We start from the raw sequence: 18,175 nt of genomic DNA, 5'->3' as shown, positions 1-18,175 counted from the left end.
ATTTTCAGATCAATGCGCTTTCTTCTCCCAGCCAGCGGGCGGGAAAAGACACAGAGATGATGCCGCCGGCTCTGGTTTCCTTTCCCCCGAGCTACCCACAGAGCCGGGTGGCTTAGAACCCAGCAAGGGACCAGAGCATCCCCCACCCTCCAGGGCTTAGGTACCAACTCTGGTTCCCCGCAGCCCGCCCGCCCATTCTCGGGATGGCCCCGCCCCCTATCGGGATGGCCCCGCCCACCCAGGGACTCTGCGTAGGCCACGCCCACCCGCGGTCGGGACCCGGGATTGTTGCGTCTGGTTGTCCTCGCTCCAAATGCGAATGTTCGCTGACCTCCCGGAAAATGACGGCGCCCCGCCGCCCCGAAAGCCCCTTTTCTTGGCGCTTCGTGGGAGTCATGTTAGTGACCCCAGTGCTCCTGCTCCCCACATCCTTCGGTAGGAGCCGGGGCGGGGAGTGCGCCCCCCAATGCACGGGCGCGGGCTGGAGAGCGGGCCCACGCGAGTCCAGGCCTGGGAATTCTCTTAGTGGGTCGGGTGGAAGCTAGAATATGACATGAAAGAAGAGTGAATATGTGACCTGTTTAGAGTTCCCTTGACTGGTCTCACCATCTGAAGTGAGACCATCCCAGGTTCCTCGGGGATCAGCATAGATCCATCTTCTTTCTTAGAGCCTTAGCCTTGTAGGCGAGGCCACTGGATTCTTTTAGCCCTGCAGGACTTGATGTGTCTCCACCACGTTATCTATAATAATAAAAGCATAATATGCTAATTAGACCAGACATCCTTCCGAAAAGGCCACAGTGGGTGAGGGCTCCCCGCCAGGGCCAAGGCCCCTGCACGAATTTTGTGCATCAGGCCTCTAGTTTTACATATTAGTTCTAACACGCTTTAAAAAAAAAAAAAAAAAAAAAAAAAGATTTTCAAGGAGCTAAGAGATCAACTGAAGGATTTGTATGCATGCACATAAGCATAATCAATGGACGCAAAACTCTGGGGGGTGAGGGCATGAATGGGAGTGGGGTGGCAGGGAAAATGGTAAGACATGTACACATATAATACCTTAAGTAAAAAAATGAAAAAAAAAAGATTTTCAAGCTCACAGGTAAACGAAAAGGAAATACTGCAGGGGCGTGGAGGATGGGTAAGGAATAACAGGAGAGAAAAAAAGACTTCTTGGAAGAGAATTGAGTTTTGAAATGAATTTAACAAGAAATGGGGAATGATACATAGCTATCACATTGATATTTGTCTCTTAAATTTACTGTTGAATAAAAACTCAGCTCATGCCCTACCTAGCCAGTTTGGCTCAGTGGATGGAGTGTTGGCCTGCAGACTGAAGGGTTCCACCCCTGTAAGGGCACATGTCTAGGTTGCCAGCTCCGTGTCCCCATTTGGGGGCCATGCAGGAGGCAGCCAGTCAATGATTCCCTCTCTTCATTGATGTTTCTGTCCCTCCCTTCCTCTCCGCAATCAATAAAAACATGTTTTAAAAAATTTAGGAAAAATCCAGCTCATTCTCCAACAAACCAAAAGCGAATAGAATGCTATTGAAAGCCAGTGCAGCCCAAAAGCGAATAGAATGCTATTGAAAGCCAGTGCAGCCCATGGCCCACTCCGAGGGCACTTGGGGGAAAGCAGGGAACAAGCCTTTACAATCTGCCAAGGATCTTTCCTTTTATTCCGTCCTCCCCGCCTGCCGCCCGCCACGGTCCCTGGCTGTCAAAGAGGTTACATATTTCATGTTTATTCTCCTGTTTTCTTATTTCTAGGTGGCTGTGGTAAACCACCACTGTACCAGTCTATGAAGTTAAAGGGTACCCCTAAATCTTCCTATTCGCCTGGGGAGAAAGTACTTTATGAATGTAAACCAGGATACTACTATTCCTTTAATTACACCCTCAACACCTTTTGTCAGAAAAATAGCACGTGGTTCCCTATGGTTGAAGCATGTTATGGTAAGTGGTCAAAACCTTCCTTTTCTTTTTTTTTCTTTTCTTTTAAAAAAAAATATTTTATTGATTTTTTTACAGAGAGGAAGGAAGAGAGATAGAGAGATAGAAACGTCGATGAGAGAGGAACATCGACCAGCTGCCTCCTGCACACCCCCTACTGGGGATGTGCCCGCAACCAATGTACATGCCCCTGACCGGAATCAAACCCGGGACCTTTCAGTCCGCAGACCGACGATCCACCACTGAGCCAAACCGGCTTCGGCCAGAACCTTCCTTTTCTGTGTGTGTGTCTAGTGTTTCTTTCTTTTCTGAACACATATTTGGGTTCATTTTCCACAATGGAAATGATGGCTTTCTCATGGGAAATTAGGGTTTAGAGAGCAAGACAGATGTTTAGGCCCAGACAAGTCTCCCGGAAATTATTTTGTAGGCAGTTGGCTGCCTGGGTGAGCGTGAACTTTATGTTTTCCCTTACATGGCTCACTTGGGAAAATGATATTGCATGGATTGACAAGAGCAGGTTAGAACTTTTATTTTCTTTTAAGTCTGTTTTGAAATTTATATAAAAAAATGAATTTATACATTTCCTTTTAGAAAAAGCATGTCCAACTCCACATGTGCAAAGAGGTAAAGTAGATGACCCACAAATGGGCTTTGAATTGGGTAAAGAAGTTCACTTTTATTGCGATTACGGGTAAGTTGCTCCTTAAAGAAAATGAGGTAAATGTTACTGATTCCATATTGTTCCCCTTATCTTTTTTTTTTCTTTTTTTGTCAATATTCCCCTTTTTTGCACTCCTCCACCCAATCCCTGCCATGCCCAGGCCTTCCCCACACTATTGTCTACGTCCATGGGTTACACATATATGCATATATGATCTTTGGTTAATCTCTTTTTGTCCCCTCCTCTACCTTCCCCACTGAGATCTGTTATTCTTCCATGTTTCTGGACCTATTTTGTTGGTCAGTTTATTTTGTTCACTTGATGAGAACATATATGTGAGATCAATTATGTGATATTTGTCTTTCTCTAACTGGCTTATTTCCCATCCATGCTATAGCAAAGAGTAAGAGCTCATTTTTTTTTTTACAGTTGCATAGTATTCTATTATGTAAATGTACCACAGCTTTTTTATCCACTCATCTGCTGATGGGCACCTGGGTTGTTTCCAGATCTTAGCTATTGTAAATAACGCTTCTATGAACATAAGGATGCATATATTCTTTCTGATTGGTGTTTTGGGTTTCTATGATTTATTTCCAGAAGTGGGATTGCTGGGTCAAATGGCAGTTCCATTTTTAATTGTTTGAGGAACATCCATACTGTTCTCCACAGTGGCTGCACCCGTCTGCATTCCCACCAGCAGTGCACTTGGGTCCCCTTTTCTCCACTTCCTCACCAGCACTTGTTGTTTGTTGATTTATTGATGGTAGCCATTCTGACAGGTATGAGGTAATACCTCATTGTTGTTTTAACGTGCATCTCTCTGATGATTACTGACACTTTTTATGTCTATTGGCTAATGGTATGTCCTCTTTGGAGAAGTGTCTATTCAAATTATTTGCCCATTTTTAAATTGGATTGTTTGTCTTCCTGGTGTTAAGTTGTATGAGTTCTTTCTATATTTTGGAAATTAACCTCTTGTCAAATCTACCAATGGTTTTGTAGTACATTTTGATATCCAATATTGTGAACCCTCTAACCTTGTTCTTCTTTCTCAAGATTGCTGTAGCTATTTGGGGTCGGGTTTTGTTCCATATAAATTTTTGGAATATTTTTTCTAGGTCTGTGAAATATGCCATTGGTATTTTAATAGAGATTGTGTTGAATCTTGAAATTGCTTTGGGTATTATGAACATTTTAATGATGTAAGTCTTTTTTTCTTAAATATATTTTTATTGATTTCAGAGAGGAAGGGAGAGGGAGAGAGAGAGATAGAAATATCAATGATTAAAGAGAATCATGGATTGGCTGCCTCCTGCATGCCCCAAACTGGGGATTGAGCCTGCAACCTGGGCATGTGCCCCCAACTGGAATCAAACCTGGGTCCCCCACAGTCCACAGGCTGACACTCTATCCACTAAGCAAAACCGGCTGGGGTGTTGATAATTCTTCATGATGTTAATCCATCAACACGGTATATGGTTCCACTTGTCTGTATCTCCCTCTACTTCCTTTTCCAATGTCCTGTAGTTTTCTGAGTACAGCTCTTTTACTTCTTTGGTTATTCTTTATATATATATAAATTTGGTAAATGGGAAATTATATTTAGTTCATTATAGGTGTATAAAAAATGCCTTTGATTTCTGGATGTTAATTTTGTATCCTCCTACTTTGCCAAATTAATTTCTTAAATCTAACTGTAGGGGTATGTGTGTGTGTAGTCTAGGTTTTTCTATGTACAATATCATGTCATCTGTGAGTAATTACTGTTTTACTTCCTCCAGTTTGGAAGACTTTTATAACTTCTTGTGTGATCACTGTGGCTAGGACTTCCAATACTATCCTATATAATAAAGAGCTAATATGCTAATTAGACTGAACAGCTAAACGACTGTCCTGACGACCTTCCAGATGAAGCTGGGGCTGTGAGGACCGGCCTGGGCTGCAAGGAGCTATGAAGGCCAACTGGGGCTGTGAGGGCTGAGCCCCTTGCACAGATTTCGTGCATCAGGCCTCTAGTGTTGAATAAGAGTGGTGAAAGCACACATCCCTGTCTTGTTCCTGATCTTAAAGGAAACACTCAGTTTTTGCCCATTGAGTATGATGTTGGCTGTTGGTTTGTCATACAGGGCCTTTATTATGTTGAGGTATGATTCCTCTCTTCCTTTGCTGAGAGTTTTTCATAAATGGGTGCTGAATGTTGTCGAGTGTTTTTTTCTGCATCTATTGATATGATCATGTGATTTTTTTTTTATCCTTTACTTTGCTTATGTGATATATCACATTTATTCAAGATTTTCGAATATTGAACAAATCTTGCATCCCCGAAATTAATCCCACTTGGTGATGGTGTATGATCTTTTCAATGTATTGCTGAGTCCTATTTGCTAATATTTTGTTGAGGATTTAGGCTCTATTAGAATGTTTATCAGGGATATTGACTTGTAATTTTCTTTGTAGTGTCTTTTTTGGTTTTGGAATTAGCATAATGCTGGCCTTATAAAAAGAGCATGAAAGTCTTCCCTCCTCTTGAATTTCTATTTTTATTGATTTCGGAAAGGAAGAGAGAGGGAGATGAGAGAGAAACATCAATGATGAAGGAAAATCTTTGATTGGCTGCTTCCTGCACACGCCCCTGCTGGGGATCAAGGCTACAACCTGAGTATACGCTCTGTCCAGCAATTGAACCGTGACCTCCTGGTTGTAGGTCAACGCTCAACCACTGATCCAAGCCAGACAGGCCTCTTGAATTTTTTGGAATAGTTTGAGGAGGCTGAGTGTTAACTATTCTTTAAAAGTTTGGTAAAACTTGCTTATGAAGCCATCCATCCTAGGACTTTTTGTTGCTGTGAGGTTATTTTTTTGTTTGTTTGTTATTTTTTTTACTGTTTCAATTTTATTAGTTGTTATTGTCTATTCAGGTTTTCTGCTTCTTCCTGACTGAGTTTTGGAAGATTATATGTTTCTAGAAACTTGTCCGTTTCACTCAGGTTGTCCAGCTTGTTGGCACATAGTTGTTATTCTATGTATTTTCTTACAATCCTTTGTGTTTCTGTGATATCAGTTGTTACTTACCCTCTTTCCTTTCTGATTTTATTTATTTGGGTCCTCTCTCATTTTTTCTTGATAAGTCTGGCTAAAGGTTCACCAAGATTATTTATCTTTTCAAAGATCCAGCTCTTGGTTTCTTTGATCATATATATGTCATTTATTCCCATCCTGATCTTTATTATTTCCTTCCTTCTACTGATTCTGGGTTTTCCTTGTCCTCTTTCTAATTCTTTTAGGTGGAATGTAGATTATTTATTTTGCTTTTTCTTGTTTCTTGGGGTAGGCCTATAATGCTATAAACTTCCTTCTCAGGACTGCTTTCACTGTGTCCCATAGCTTTTGGATTGTTATGTGTTCATTTTTATTTGTTTCTAGGAAGATTTTTATTTCTTTCTTGATCTCATTTGTAACCCATTTGTTGTTTAGTAACATGCTATTTAGTCTCCATGTACTTGTCTGTTTTTGCTGCCATTGTGATCCGAGATGATGTTTGGTGTTTTTCCCAATCTTCTTGAATTTGTTAAGGCTTATTTTGTGTCCTAACATGTAGTCTACCTTTGAGAAAGATCCATGTGCACTTGAGAAGAATATATATTCTGCAGTTTGGGGAATGAAATGTCCTGTAAACAACCAATTAAATCCATCTGATTTAGTGTGTCATTTAAGGCTGCCACTTTTTCGTTGATTTTTTGTGTGTGTCTGTATTGCAGAAAGCAACTACATTAAAATTTCCTCTTTTTATGAATCATCTTGTTAACTGGTAAAGAGAACAGTAACTTTTTTCCCCCCCGTTTAGTTTTTATTTAAAAGGTGAACCAATTCTAACTTGTAAACTTTCTGGAGACAAGGTGCTTTGGGACCATGATATACCAACATGTGAAAGTAAGTAAATTTCCACTTTAGAATTTAGACCAGTATTTTCCACTTATGCTGATTTTTTTTAAAAGTAAAATATAATATTATATTAGTTTCATGCATACAACATAGTGATTCAACCTTTATGTATACAATAGTATCACTGTGATAAGTCTAGTAACCATTTTTCAGCATATAAATATATTATGTTGTTAGTGAATATGTTCTCTGTGCTGCACATTACATCTTATTGACCTATTGACCTATTGATTTTATAGCCAGAAGTCTGTTCCTCTTGTTTCCCTTCTTCATATTTAGCCATCCTCCTAGCCCCCTTTACTCTATAGCCATCAGTCTGTCTATGACTCTATTTCTGTTTTGTTTGGTTTGTTTTCTTAATTTAGATTCCACATATAAATGCTATTTCCTTTCTCTGTATGACTTATTTCATTTAGAATAATACCCTCTAGGTCTATCAGTTTTGTTGCAAATGACAAGATTTCATTCTTCTTTATGGCTGAGTACTATTCCATTGCATGTAGATGTACATTTGTGTACTATATGTGTATACATAGATATATATCTCATACCTTTTTTATCTACTCTTCTATTGATGGACACTTAGGCTGTTTCTATACCTTAGTATTGTAAATAAGGCTGCAATAAACCTGGGAGTGTATCTATCTTTTTGAATTAGTGCGTTTCTTTTCTTTCAGTAAATACCCACAGTGACGTGGGATTATTAGGTTCTATGGTACTTCTATTTTTAATCTTTTGAGGACCCAAAGTGGCGGCACCATTTTACAGCCTCACCAATAGTGCAAGATCACCCCCTTTCCCCCATATTCTTTCTAACACTCTTGTTTGCCCTTTATGTTTTAAAATTAACAAAGATCTGAGTTTTGCTTTATGTGGGTTATGCCTATTAACATTCATTATATCACAATAAAAACTGAGAAGTTTCTAAAACATTTATTTTTAAAAACAGTAAATTTAATATGTATTAAAATATACAACATATTTTTTATAAAAAATAAAAAAATACCCAAAACAGAATAGTGACATTGTTTTACATTTTTATAAATGTCTTCAAAATCTAGCTTAAAGGAAGACATTTAGATTCACTCTATTGTGAAATAACACATTTTGTAGTGTAAAAAAAAAAGACAATATCGTATAACTGTGGAGCCATGACCTGGCAAATAGATATATTTATATACTTATGAATTATAAAGCATTTCTCAACTAGCAGTGAATTTTATCTTTAATCATATCCTTAATTTTTCAGGAACTCTTATGATGACTAGAACAAAACTTAACATAGCCTTAAAGATAAATGTAGGTATTTCATATAGATATTTAAATAAAATTGGTTTTCTTTTGAAAGTTCATTTCTACATGATTTGACTTTGGGGTAATAACACTTTCTCATAGAGACATTCTAAATGGATATTGGATTCACAGCGAGACTATAGAACTCAGATGTTAGTGAATCTATTTTATTAAGTATTGTCTTACCTCTACATTTTTTCCTTTTTCTTCTCATTTACTCTTTTCCCCCTCTTTTAAAGAGATTTTTTGTAAAGCACCTGGAAAAATAAGTAATGGAAAATACACGAATAACTGGAAGGAAGAATTTGAATTTAATGAAGTAGTGACTTATACTTGTAATCCCTCAAATGGACCTCAGGAGTATTCACTTGTTGGAGAGAGCAAGCTTACTTGTTCTGGGCCTAAAAAATGGAGCAGTGACCCTCCTCAATGTAAAGGTAATGATATTTCCTTCTTCGTTGGTAAATACAGTCAAAAAACTTCGTAGAGCGTCTTACCTAGAAGTAAGCAGTCATGTGCTTCCTCCTCCTATTAAATTACATTTTAATTTAATTTATTATATATCAAGTTGAATCAAAAATAGTTCCAGTTATAGAATTTCCCGGCCCCCAACATACTCTTGGCACTCCAGTTTATACAATGTGAACTACTGTGTAAATGTACAAGTTAGGATTTTGTCTTTGCTTGAAAAAACAAAAATCAACACACAATGGCTTAAAATTAAGACTATTTTATGTTAAATCATCTAAGAGATATAGCAATAGGTAGTGGCAGAGTAAATTGTAAAAGGCTCACTCTTACTGAGTTGGAAGAACAATGCTTAAGGCCCTAGAGAGTAACCAGAAGCCGGAGGCAAGGAAGGGCATTTGACTTTTGTAGGAAAAGGACCACTGAATATCAACGAAATATTTACTTTTTTTAAAAAAATATATATTTTATTGATTTTTAACAGAGAGAAAGGGAGAGAGATAGAGAGCTAGAAACGTCGATGAGAGAGAAACATCGACCAGCTGCCTCTTGCATACCCTCTACCGGGGATGTGCCCGCAACCAAGATACATGCCCATGACCGGAATTGAACCTGGGACCTTTCAGTCTGCAGACCGACACTCTATCCACTGAGCTAAACCGGCTTCGACATACTTCTTACTAGTGTGTATGGAATGTACTATAAGGTAGAGCATATTCTGGAAAACAAGATAATTTTTAAAAAATTTTAAGTAATTGAAACAGAGTACATCCTCTGGTCATAATGAAATAAATTTAGAGTCAAACAGAGATAATTTTTAAAATTTTTAAAGTCATATGTTTTATCATGACATTTCAGTCAGTGATTGGCTATATATACGATGATGGTCTCATAAGATTATAAGGGAGCTGAAAAATTGCTATCACCTAGAAAATCCTGTCAGAGCTGTTAGAATACTGTGTTATACAGCACAACACAGTATTCACGTGTTTGTGATGATGCTGGTGTCATTGAGAGCTGTATTGTAAGTATAGCTCTTATGATAAAATTAGTAGGCTATACGCAAGTACACTCTATGATGTCCACAATTTCCCTGTTGAAAGTGATGCATGGCTGGTATTTGACAACCATGTAAAACAAATATCTAACTAACCATTGAGTCAAAGAACAAATCACAAGAAAAATTATAAAGTGTTTTGAATTCAATAAAAAATGAACACACAACATATCAAAATATCAACATTTGTGTGACACAGCAAAAGCATTATTTAGAGAAAATTTATAGTGTAACATACAGTAGAAAACATATCTCAAATCAATAATCTGGAAACTTTCACCTTAAAAAACTAAGAAAGAAGGGCAAATTAAGCTGAAACCGGTTTGGCTCAGTGGATAGAACGTCAGCCTGTGACTGAAAGGTCCCAGGTTCTATTCCGGTCAAGGGCATGTACCTTGGTTGCGGGCATATCCCCAGTAGGGGGTGTACAAGAGGCGGCTGATCAATGACTCTCATCATGTTTCTACCTCTCTATCTCCCTCCCTTCCTCTCTGTACAAAATCAAAAATATATATATATATATTAAAAAAAAAAAAAAGAAGGAGAAAGAAAGCAGAGAATTCTCCATACTGTTTTCCACAGTGGCTGCACCAGTCTGCATTCCCACCAGTAGTGCATAAGGGTTCCTTTTTCCCCTCATCCTCTTTAGCACTTGTCGTTTGTTGATTTGTTGATGATAGCCATTCTGAGAGGTGTGAGATGGTACCTCATTGTTGCCACCTGAGAACTTTTTCTTTGTGTATCTTTGCATGGCTAGTTTCTTTGCAGCTTTTAAGTTTCACCCCAACTATTTCCTCCCTACAAGAGTTTTCTAAAAAGACAAGGTATAATAATCAGTGTCACCATGAACTTTAAAAAAATCTCTAGAGCGAAAGTATCAAAAGTTGCATTTGAATGTACTTAGATATATCTGGTAGACTTTTTTCAAACTTTGCAGTAGAAAAAAAAAAAAAAATATGGCCCTAGCCGGCTTGGCTCAGTGGATAGAGCACCGGCCTGTGGACTGAAGGGTTTTGGGTTTGATTCTGGTCAAGGGCATGTACCTCCATTGCAGGCTCTTCCTCAGCCCGGGCCCTGGTTAGGGCTCGTGCAGGAAGCAATCAGTCTATGTACTTATCTCACCTCTTTCCCTGTGTCTTTCCCTCTCTCTTATACTCTCTCTAAAAATCAATGGGGAAATATCGTCAGGCGAGGATTTTAAAAAAAGAATGAAACCAATAAATTATATTGACTGTTCCAGGTGGGAAAAAAAGGTTATCAGATTTCTCTGAATCTGTTTACCTGGAATGAAAATGCACAAAAAAAAGTCCTTTAAAAAAATACTTATATCTTGCCTTTCACTCCTTACTACTTGGCACTATTTTTTCTGGTATTATAGTAAAACAACTTTCTGTTAATGCTGAAATGTCTTTACTTTTTAGTAGTCCATTGTAAACCACCAGTACTCAAACATGGAAAACCAGTATCAGAAATGAAAAAAAGGTTTTCTTACCAAGATAAGGTTACCTTTGCATGCCTGGAAGGTTTCTACCTCAGTGGCAGCAACCCAGTGTTCTGTGGTGGAAGCAGTACTTGGGAGCCTGTGATGCCAAAGTGTATTAAAGGTACACAGTATGTTATTTTCCTTCTTGTTTAGTAAGGTTTTATTTATTTGACATTAAATAGCCATGATAAAGAATAACTGGAAAGATGCATTTTTAGTCATTATCTTTTCATATTCATGACAGATGTATGACATAAAGCTCACATAGAATTTTGCTGTTGTGGTTTTGTATGTGTTCATAGGGTTCTTAACACATTCTGTACATCACATAGGTCTGTAAGTTCCTCATGTTCAGTACTTTTATGGTATGGTTGGCAACCACTTTTTCCAGGATAAATGAGATGAATGATGGGAATTTTTACCTAAATCAGAATGAAAGTCATAATTCACACAAATGAAAAGAAAGTGATCATTTCCAAGTGATTGATCCTACATTGTTATGTTTCTCAATGTCAAAGCCTCTCATTTTGAGCCATTCATATTTATTAACATTCTATTTAAATTCATGTTATTTACACCAATTTATAACTTTTAGTAATAAGAGGGGGAAGAACATACATATAGCCATTTTAGTTGTTATTCTTACTGATTCTAAGATTACTTGCCATAGTCAGATATAAACAGGCATGCATACTTGGGCACGTTACTTAAACTTCCAAATATTTACTTGCATGTAAATGATTTAGTGAGAGAAACCAAGATGGTGCCATAGGTAATCACCTAACTGCAGCCTCACACAACAATTTCAAAAAAAAAAAAAAAATACAACTAAAATACAAAATGGACATTACCCAGACCCACAGGAAAGTCAACTGACTGGAAATTCTACAACTAGAAGGAAAGAGAAAACCAGAAGGAAAATCAGAGGAGCTGTAAAAGCCTAAGGTATGGAGATATGTTGCACGCGTGAAGAGGACGTAGCCAGAGAGGAGGGGGAGGCTGAGTGCCTGGCTGGCGTTCCCTAGCGGGAAGGAGACAAAAGCTCCGGACGGTGCTGGGCCCCAGTTCCGACTGCACTGAACCCCAGTTCTAGGCCAGACCCTGGGGACCCAGGCTCATACAGAGGAAGCCTGGGCAGTAAGGCAGAAACTCAAGGGAGCAGTGAAAGGAAGTCCCGGAAGCGCACACATTGCGCGCAGAGAACGGATGGTTGACTGTGCCGCTGGATTGCATTAGCAGGAAGGAGACAAAAGCTCCAGACTTCTCTGAACCCCACTTCCAACTGAACTGAACCCCAGTTCCGGGCTCATTTGGGGAAGAGCTTAGACTGTTTGGTAGCGGGTGAAACTCGAGGGCACCTTTCTCTCAGAAGTGCTTGCAGCAAGTACCGAAGAACACTGAGGAACACTGAGACATAGGGCGGCTCTGATGGAAGCCAAGGCTGTAGGCTCCACCTGAAACTCTGCCCCATAGAAGCTGAACACAGAGACTTTTAAGGCTACCAACTCAGGGAAGCTGCAAAAATGCTGAGACAAGGAAACAGATCACAAACGAAAGAAATGGAGGACAAAAAGCGACTGGATATAGAGTTCAAAGCCAGGCTTATAAGGCTTTTCAAGAATTTCCTAGAAAAGGCCAATAAAATAAATGAGACTTATGAGGATATGAAAAGGGATCAACTAGAAATAATAAGGGATCAACTAGAAATAAAGAATAAATTGTCTGACGTAAAAAATATTATACAGAGTCCTAAAAACAGAATGGAAGATCACAAGAATCAAGTCAAAGATTTGGAACATAAAAAGCCAGAAGTCACTCCTCCACAGAAGTAAGAAGACAAGAGAATCCAGAAAGTTGAAGATAATGTAAGAAACCTCTGGGACAACTTCAAGCAAACCAACATCAGAATTATGGGGGTCCTAGAAGAAGAGAGAGAGCAAGATACCAAAAACATACTGGAAGAAATGGTGACAGAAAACTTCCCCCACCTGGGGAAAGAATTAGACTTACAAGTCCAGGAAGTGCACAGAACCCCAAACAAAAGGAATCCAAAGAGGACCACACCAAGACACATCATAATTAAAATTCCAAGAGCAAAAGCCAAAGAGAGAATATTAAAAGCAGCAAGAGCAAAGCAGGTAGTTACCTATAAAGGAGCACCCATATGCTTGTCAGCTGATTTCTCAATAGAAACCATGCAGGCCAGACAGGAATGGCAAGAAATATTCAAGGTAATGAATAGCAAGAACCTACAGTCAAAAATACTCTACCCAGCAAAGCTATCACTCAGAATTGAAGGCCAGATAAAGAGCTTCACACACACACACACACACACACACACACACACACAAAAAAAAAAAAAAAAAAAAAAAAGCTAAAGGAGTTCATCACCGCCAAACCAGAATTATATAAATTGCTGAAGGGGGTTCTTTAGGAAGAGGAAGAATATAAAGATAAAAATTATGAACAACAAATATGTAACTATCAACAAGTGAATCTAAAAACCAAGGGAATTAAAAAAATCTGATGAACAATATTAATTGGTGAATATAATAGAATTAGAGGTATGAAAGGGGAGTGAACTAACGATTCTTGGGGAAAAGGGGAGTGGGGGGTGCGGGAAGAGACTAAACATAAACTGTGCACCTATGGATGAGGACAATGGGGTGTGGGGAAAAGGCAGAGGGTGGGGTGGGAACCTGGTGAAGGGGAGCAATGGAGGGGGGAAAATGAGGAACATTTGTTAATAATATGAACAATAAAGATTTATTTTAAAAAATAAATAAAATAATTTAGTATCTTCCTAACTGGGTGATAATACAGCTTAAATTGGTTGCACTTAAACTACTTAGCACTATGAAAAGTTTGGAAAATATGCATATTTTTAATTTTGAGGAATAGCTAATCTTTCTAAAAAATCAAAAAATCAAATTAAATCCATAATTTTATTGATAAGACTGATGAATGAAATAAAATTTATTTCTCCAGATTCCAAGTCTACTCCAACCAAGCCGCCAGCTGCAAGATATCTAGGTTCAGTAACATTTTTTTTTAAATTTTAATTTTCCCTCCCATCACCATTTATTCCTTCTATGCCCTCTTCCACCTCCACCTCCACCTCCACCCACTCTCCTTCCCCCATTCATCACCACATTCTTGTCCATGTCCATGAGTTCTCTCTCTCTTTTTTTGTTTTTTTGCTCAATCCCTCCACCTTCTCCCCTTTGCGCTCCAATCCCACCCCCCCACCCCCGTCCCTTGCCCAGCCCCAAACTGGAACTGTCCACCTGCTCTCTATCTATAAGTTTGTCACTATTGTACTTGGTAGTTTAGTTTGTTCATTAACTATTAACTCTTTATCCTCCTTATATTATTAAGAATTATATTTGTGGGCTGATGGTGAAAAGTCACGTCTAATTTTAATTTCCATTTATTTAATTATTAATGAGGCTAAACCGGTGGGTTTTTTTTTTCTACATTCATTTACTCAGATCCTTTGCTCAGTTTTCCTTTGTTGGGTTTCTAAAATATTATTTTTGTTAACTATGAGAACTTATTATAAATTAAAGACCTTTTAATATATAGTGAACATTTTTCTCCAGGTTTTTGTAGCCTAATTTTATTAGTTCATTTTCTTTTTAGATTTTATTGGATATAGATCTTTCTAAAAAATAAAAAAATTAAATAACAATAGGATACAGAATAAAAATTTAGTTCATCTCTTTCTCTAGTCCATTGCCTTAGTTAATCACCCTTCATAATTTAAGTGTCTTTTTATCCATTTCATATAAGGACACATCCTTATATGATTGGTTATACATATTTTGCCTCTTTTTTTTCATTTTTCTTAACTAGAAATAGACTCATGTTGTTCATATTTTCCTAAAACTCACACATTTTACACTTATTATCTTAGATTGGGTTGTACTTAAATTTATCCCCATCCTTTTTAGTGACGACTTTAATATATGTCACATTTTATTTAGCTACTCTCCTATAATGGACAGTTATATGTGCAGAAGAGTTGAATGTATTGAACTATTCCCTAATGGCTCTGAGAATTGTGTCGCTCTTTTTTTTTTTTTTTAATATATTTTATTGATTTTTTTACAGAGAGGAAGGGAGAGAGATAGAGAGCTAGAAACATCGATAAGAGAGAAACATCGACCAGTTGCCCCTTGCACACCCCCTACCAGGGATGTGCCGGCAACCAAGGTACATGCCCTTGACTGGAATCGAACCTGGGACCTTTCAGTCCGCAGACCAATGCTCTACCACTGAGCAAAACCGGTTTTGGCTGTGTTGTTCTTATAAAAGCTTTAAGTCTTCAAATTATATAAACATTGCAACCATGGGTTCTGATTTCATTTTTTTTTTTTGCATTTAAATCATTGATATATCTGAGCTTCATTATGGAATATGGAATCAGATTGGTTTCTTCTCCACTTCACCCACCCCCATTCAGCGGCTAAGTTGCACCGTCTGTCTATGGAATGGATTGTCTTCTCTCCAACTGTTTTTTTTTTTTTTTTAATATATTTTATTGATTTTACACAGAGAGGAATTGAGAGGGACAGAGAGTTAGAAACGTCTATGAGAGAGAAACACCGACCAGCTGCCTCTTGCACAACCCTCACCGGGGATGTGCCCGTAACCAAGGTACATGCCTTTGACCGGAATCGAACCCGGGACCTTTCAGTCTGCAGGCTGACGCTCTATCCATTGAGCCAAACCGGTCCCGGCTCTCCAACTGTTTTATCACACACCACACTCATAGGTGTTCCAAATTCATAGGCGCTCTAGTCTCCCACAGAAGCTGCACCATCTTACATTCCCACCAGCAGTGCACAAAGATACTAATATCTTTACCTATTTGCCAACACATGTTCTCTTCTGTTTTTTGATAATAGCCATCCTAATACCTGGTCGGTAAAATATGTGACATAGTATCTCATTGTGGTTTTTATTTGTATTTCCCCAGTGATTAGTGATGTGTAGACATCTTTTTATGCACTTATTCCCCATTTGTATCTATTCTGTGGAGAAATGTCATTCAAGTCCTTTGCTCAGTTTTGAATTGAGTTGGGATTTTTGTTGTTGCTATTTAGGAGTTTCATCTTTACTATTTTTTTTTTTTAACTTATATCAATTTTTTTCTAGGCTATCTCAACTTTCATCAATTATCATCAGTTGAAGAGATTGTGGAATTAGGTATTAGTTTCTTTCTTCTTCTTTTTTAAAAATCCTAAACTGAGGATATTTTTTCATTGATTTATTAATTTTTTTTGGAGAGTGGAAGGGAGAGGCAAAAATAGAGAGAAATACCAATGTGAAACACATCCATTGGTTGCCTGCTGCAGGAGCCCTGACCAGGGCCTGGACCGGGGAGGAGCCTGCAACCGAGGTACGGGCCCTTAACCAGAATCAAACCTAGGACCCTTTGGTCCACTGGCCGATGCTCTATCCGCTGAGCCAGACCTGCTAGAGCATTAGTTTCGTTCTTAATAATTCTTTACTATGAGACCTTAGAGTTCTACATGAATATATTATGTTCCGATTATTTGTAGTTAGAGGAAAAACAAGATGTCAAAAATTATTAGGAACAAATGACATTTATAGTTCCTTTAGTATTACAGATACCATAACAAATGTGATAGAATGTATAGACTCATGCAAGTAGTTTTTTTTAAATCTTGAGAATTTTAGTTGTCCTATGAACCTTTACTACAGCACAAAACAATGACAAGTAAGCTTCCTATTAAGAGTTTCACAAGGCATATCCTATAGTCGGAATCTATTTGAAGTGTTCTTTGAGCAAAGTGGTTTGGATTTACTTGCAATCATGTTAATACTATAATGATACTATTTTCTATAGTTTTTAGATGATCAATTCAAAAGTAAAAACAAATAAACAAACCCTGCTATCTGAGACCCATACATGCTCAATATCTTTAAAACTAATTTTCTTTTTTTCCCCCTCAGAACCAGGAACCATTGCTCTATTTAGTCTTTCTATATGTAAGTATCTCACACTTGAAAACCATTGAAATCAAAATATTACATTCCTTTCCATTACATAGAGTGCATTCTTTTCTGATGATTTTTCCGTTTTTATAGGTTTTATAGCTTGAAATTAAGTAAACCAGTGTAGAAAAAACTGACCTTTCGTATTTTATACACCTTTTGCTGGTGATTGTATATTCATTTATACAGTATTCTATATGTCTACTTTGTAACAAACCCTCAATAATACTTTCCTCCCCAATATGATTAGTCATATTGACTGTGCATGTCAAATATGCTTCAGATAATTTTCTAAACTAAACTGGACACTTCTCTGACTTACTGTGGACTATTTAAATGATTCCAGTTAATTGCACTTAGGTGGAGAAGAATCCAGATGAAATATAAGTGTACATGTGTTTGAAAAATAACACTTTTGAGCACTGACATGTAACCAACAGTAACTTCTTCTTCTAGGGTTTGAATCTTGGAAAGTAATTTTCAGAGTTACATGTCATTTCTTTTCTGGTTTCTTACAGTTGTTGGCGTTGCAGTAATTTTAGTCGCTGTGTACAAGTGCCTTCGGGAAGGAAGAGTGAATTAAACATTTATTCTCATTTATCGGTCCTTCTCACTCTTGACATCCTTTGGTGCTGCTTTTCTTTGTATTGCTTACCACCTATTTTTTAAATGTGCTACCTTAGTGTGCCATCTGCAGTAAATTTCTTTACTAAAATCCGTTTCAGTTGCCTTTAGCATAAAATAAAAATATATTTTATTGCAATAAGAATAATCTGTGCATAATAATCGTTATTATGTCTGTAAGAAATTTGTTTTTTTTTTTGTTGTTGTTGTTGTTTTGAGGTTTGAGGTTTAACTTCTGCAGCAAAAATAAAATAAAATAAAATAAAAAAATCATGGACCCTGATGGGGCCTTCCCAATTCAACATATGCCCTATTTTCTAAAGTGAGCTAGTGGCCAGGATTACATTTCAAATAGTTCACTGTGGAAACTTTAAGGTATGGTCACTGGAATTTTTAGGATGAAAGCTTCCATTTGGCTGCATAACAGGAATTTGTAAGACGCTATTGCAGGTGTCATATTCAAATAGCCAATTTGATTTCATTTAGAATTTTTATTTATATAAGTTAAACTGGGAAATTAGAAGCAACACCATTTGATTTCCCTCTTATGTTCTCTTAATTTTTCTAGGCGGTAGTAAACTGATGGGTTAAAGTTGAAGGTGCAGAGAGGGGTAATGTTTGCAAGGTACCTCAGTAACTTTATTTGCCATTTTATTTATAAAAAT

At 37.7% G+C, this 18,175-nt stretch overlaps 1 protein-coding gene across 1 annotated transcript; it reads left to right on the top strand.

The window, feature by feature from the left end:
* Positions 1 to 282: 282 nt before the first annotated feature.
* Positions 283 to 17,599, top strand: LOC311612399 (membrane cofactor protein-like). The gene is made up of 10 exons (XM_084865323.1): positions 283 to 435; positions 1,770 to 1,955; positions 2,547 to 2,646; positions 6,464 to 6,549; positions 8,094 to 8,291; positions 10,801 to 10,983; positions 13,851 to 13,895; positions 16,023 to 16,073; positions 16,845 to 16,880; positions 17,405 to 17,599. The coding sequence occupies exons 1-10, from the start codon at positions 342 to 344 to the stop codon at positions 17,467 to 17,469; spliced, it is 1,044 nt and encodes a 347-aa protein (XP_084721449.1). The 5' UTR covers positions 283 to 341; the 3' UTR covers positions 17,470 to 17,599.
* The last annotated feature ends 576 nt before the right edge of the window (positions 17,600 to 18,175 follow it).

This window comes from Pipistrellus hanaki (assembly GCF_964339955.1).
Source record: "Pipistrellus hanaki genome assembly, chromosome: 18".
In the NCBI taxonomy this organism is placed as follows: domain Eukaryota; kingdom Metazoa; phylum Chordata; class Mammalia; order Chiroptera; family Vespertilionidae; genus Pipistrellus; species Pipistrellus hanaki.
The sequence above is the reverse complement of the archived record's forward strand: the minus strand, read 5'-3'. Positions and strand labels throughout refer to the sequence as shown.

What these genes read in the sequence shown, in the direction of transcription:
- LOC311612399 (XM_084865323.1), top strand. Translation starts at nt 342, where the DNA reads ATGACGGCGCCCCGCCGCCCCGAAAGCCCCTTTTCTTGGCGCTTCGTG. An exon ending in TGACCCTCCTCAATGTAAAG is followed by an intron (nt 8,292 to 10,800) that starts GTAATGATATTT and finishes TTTACTTTTTAG; the next exon opens with TAGTCCATTGTAAACCACCA. An exon ending in TGAAGAGATTGTGGAATTAG is followed by an intron (nt 16,074 to 16,844) that starts GTATTAGTTTCT and finishes TTTCCCCCTCAG; the next exon opens with AACCAGGAACCATTGCTCTA.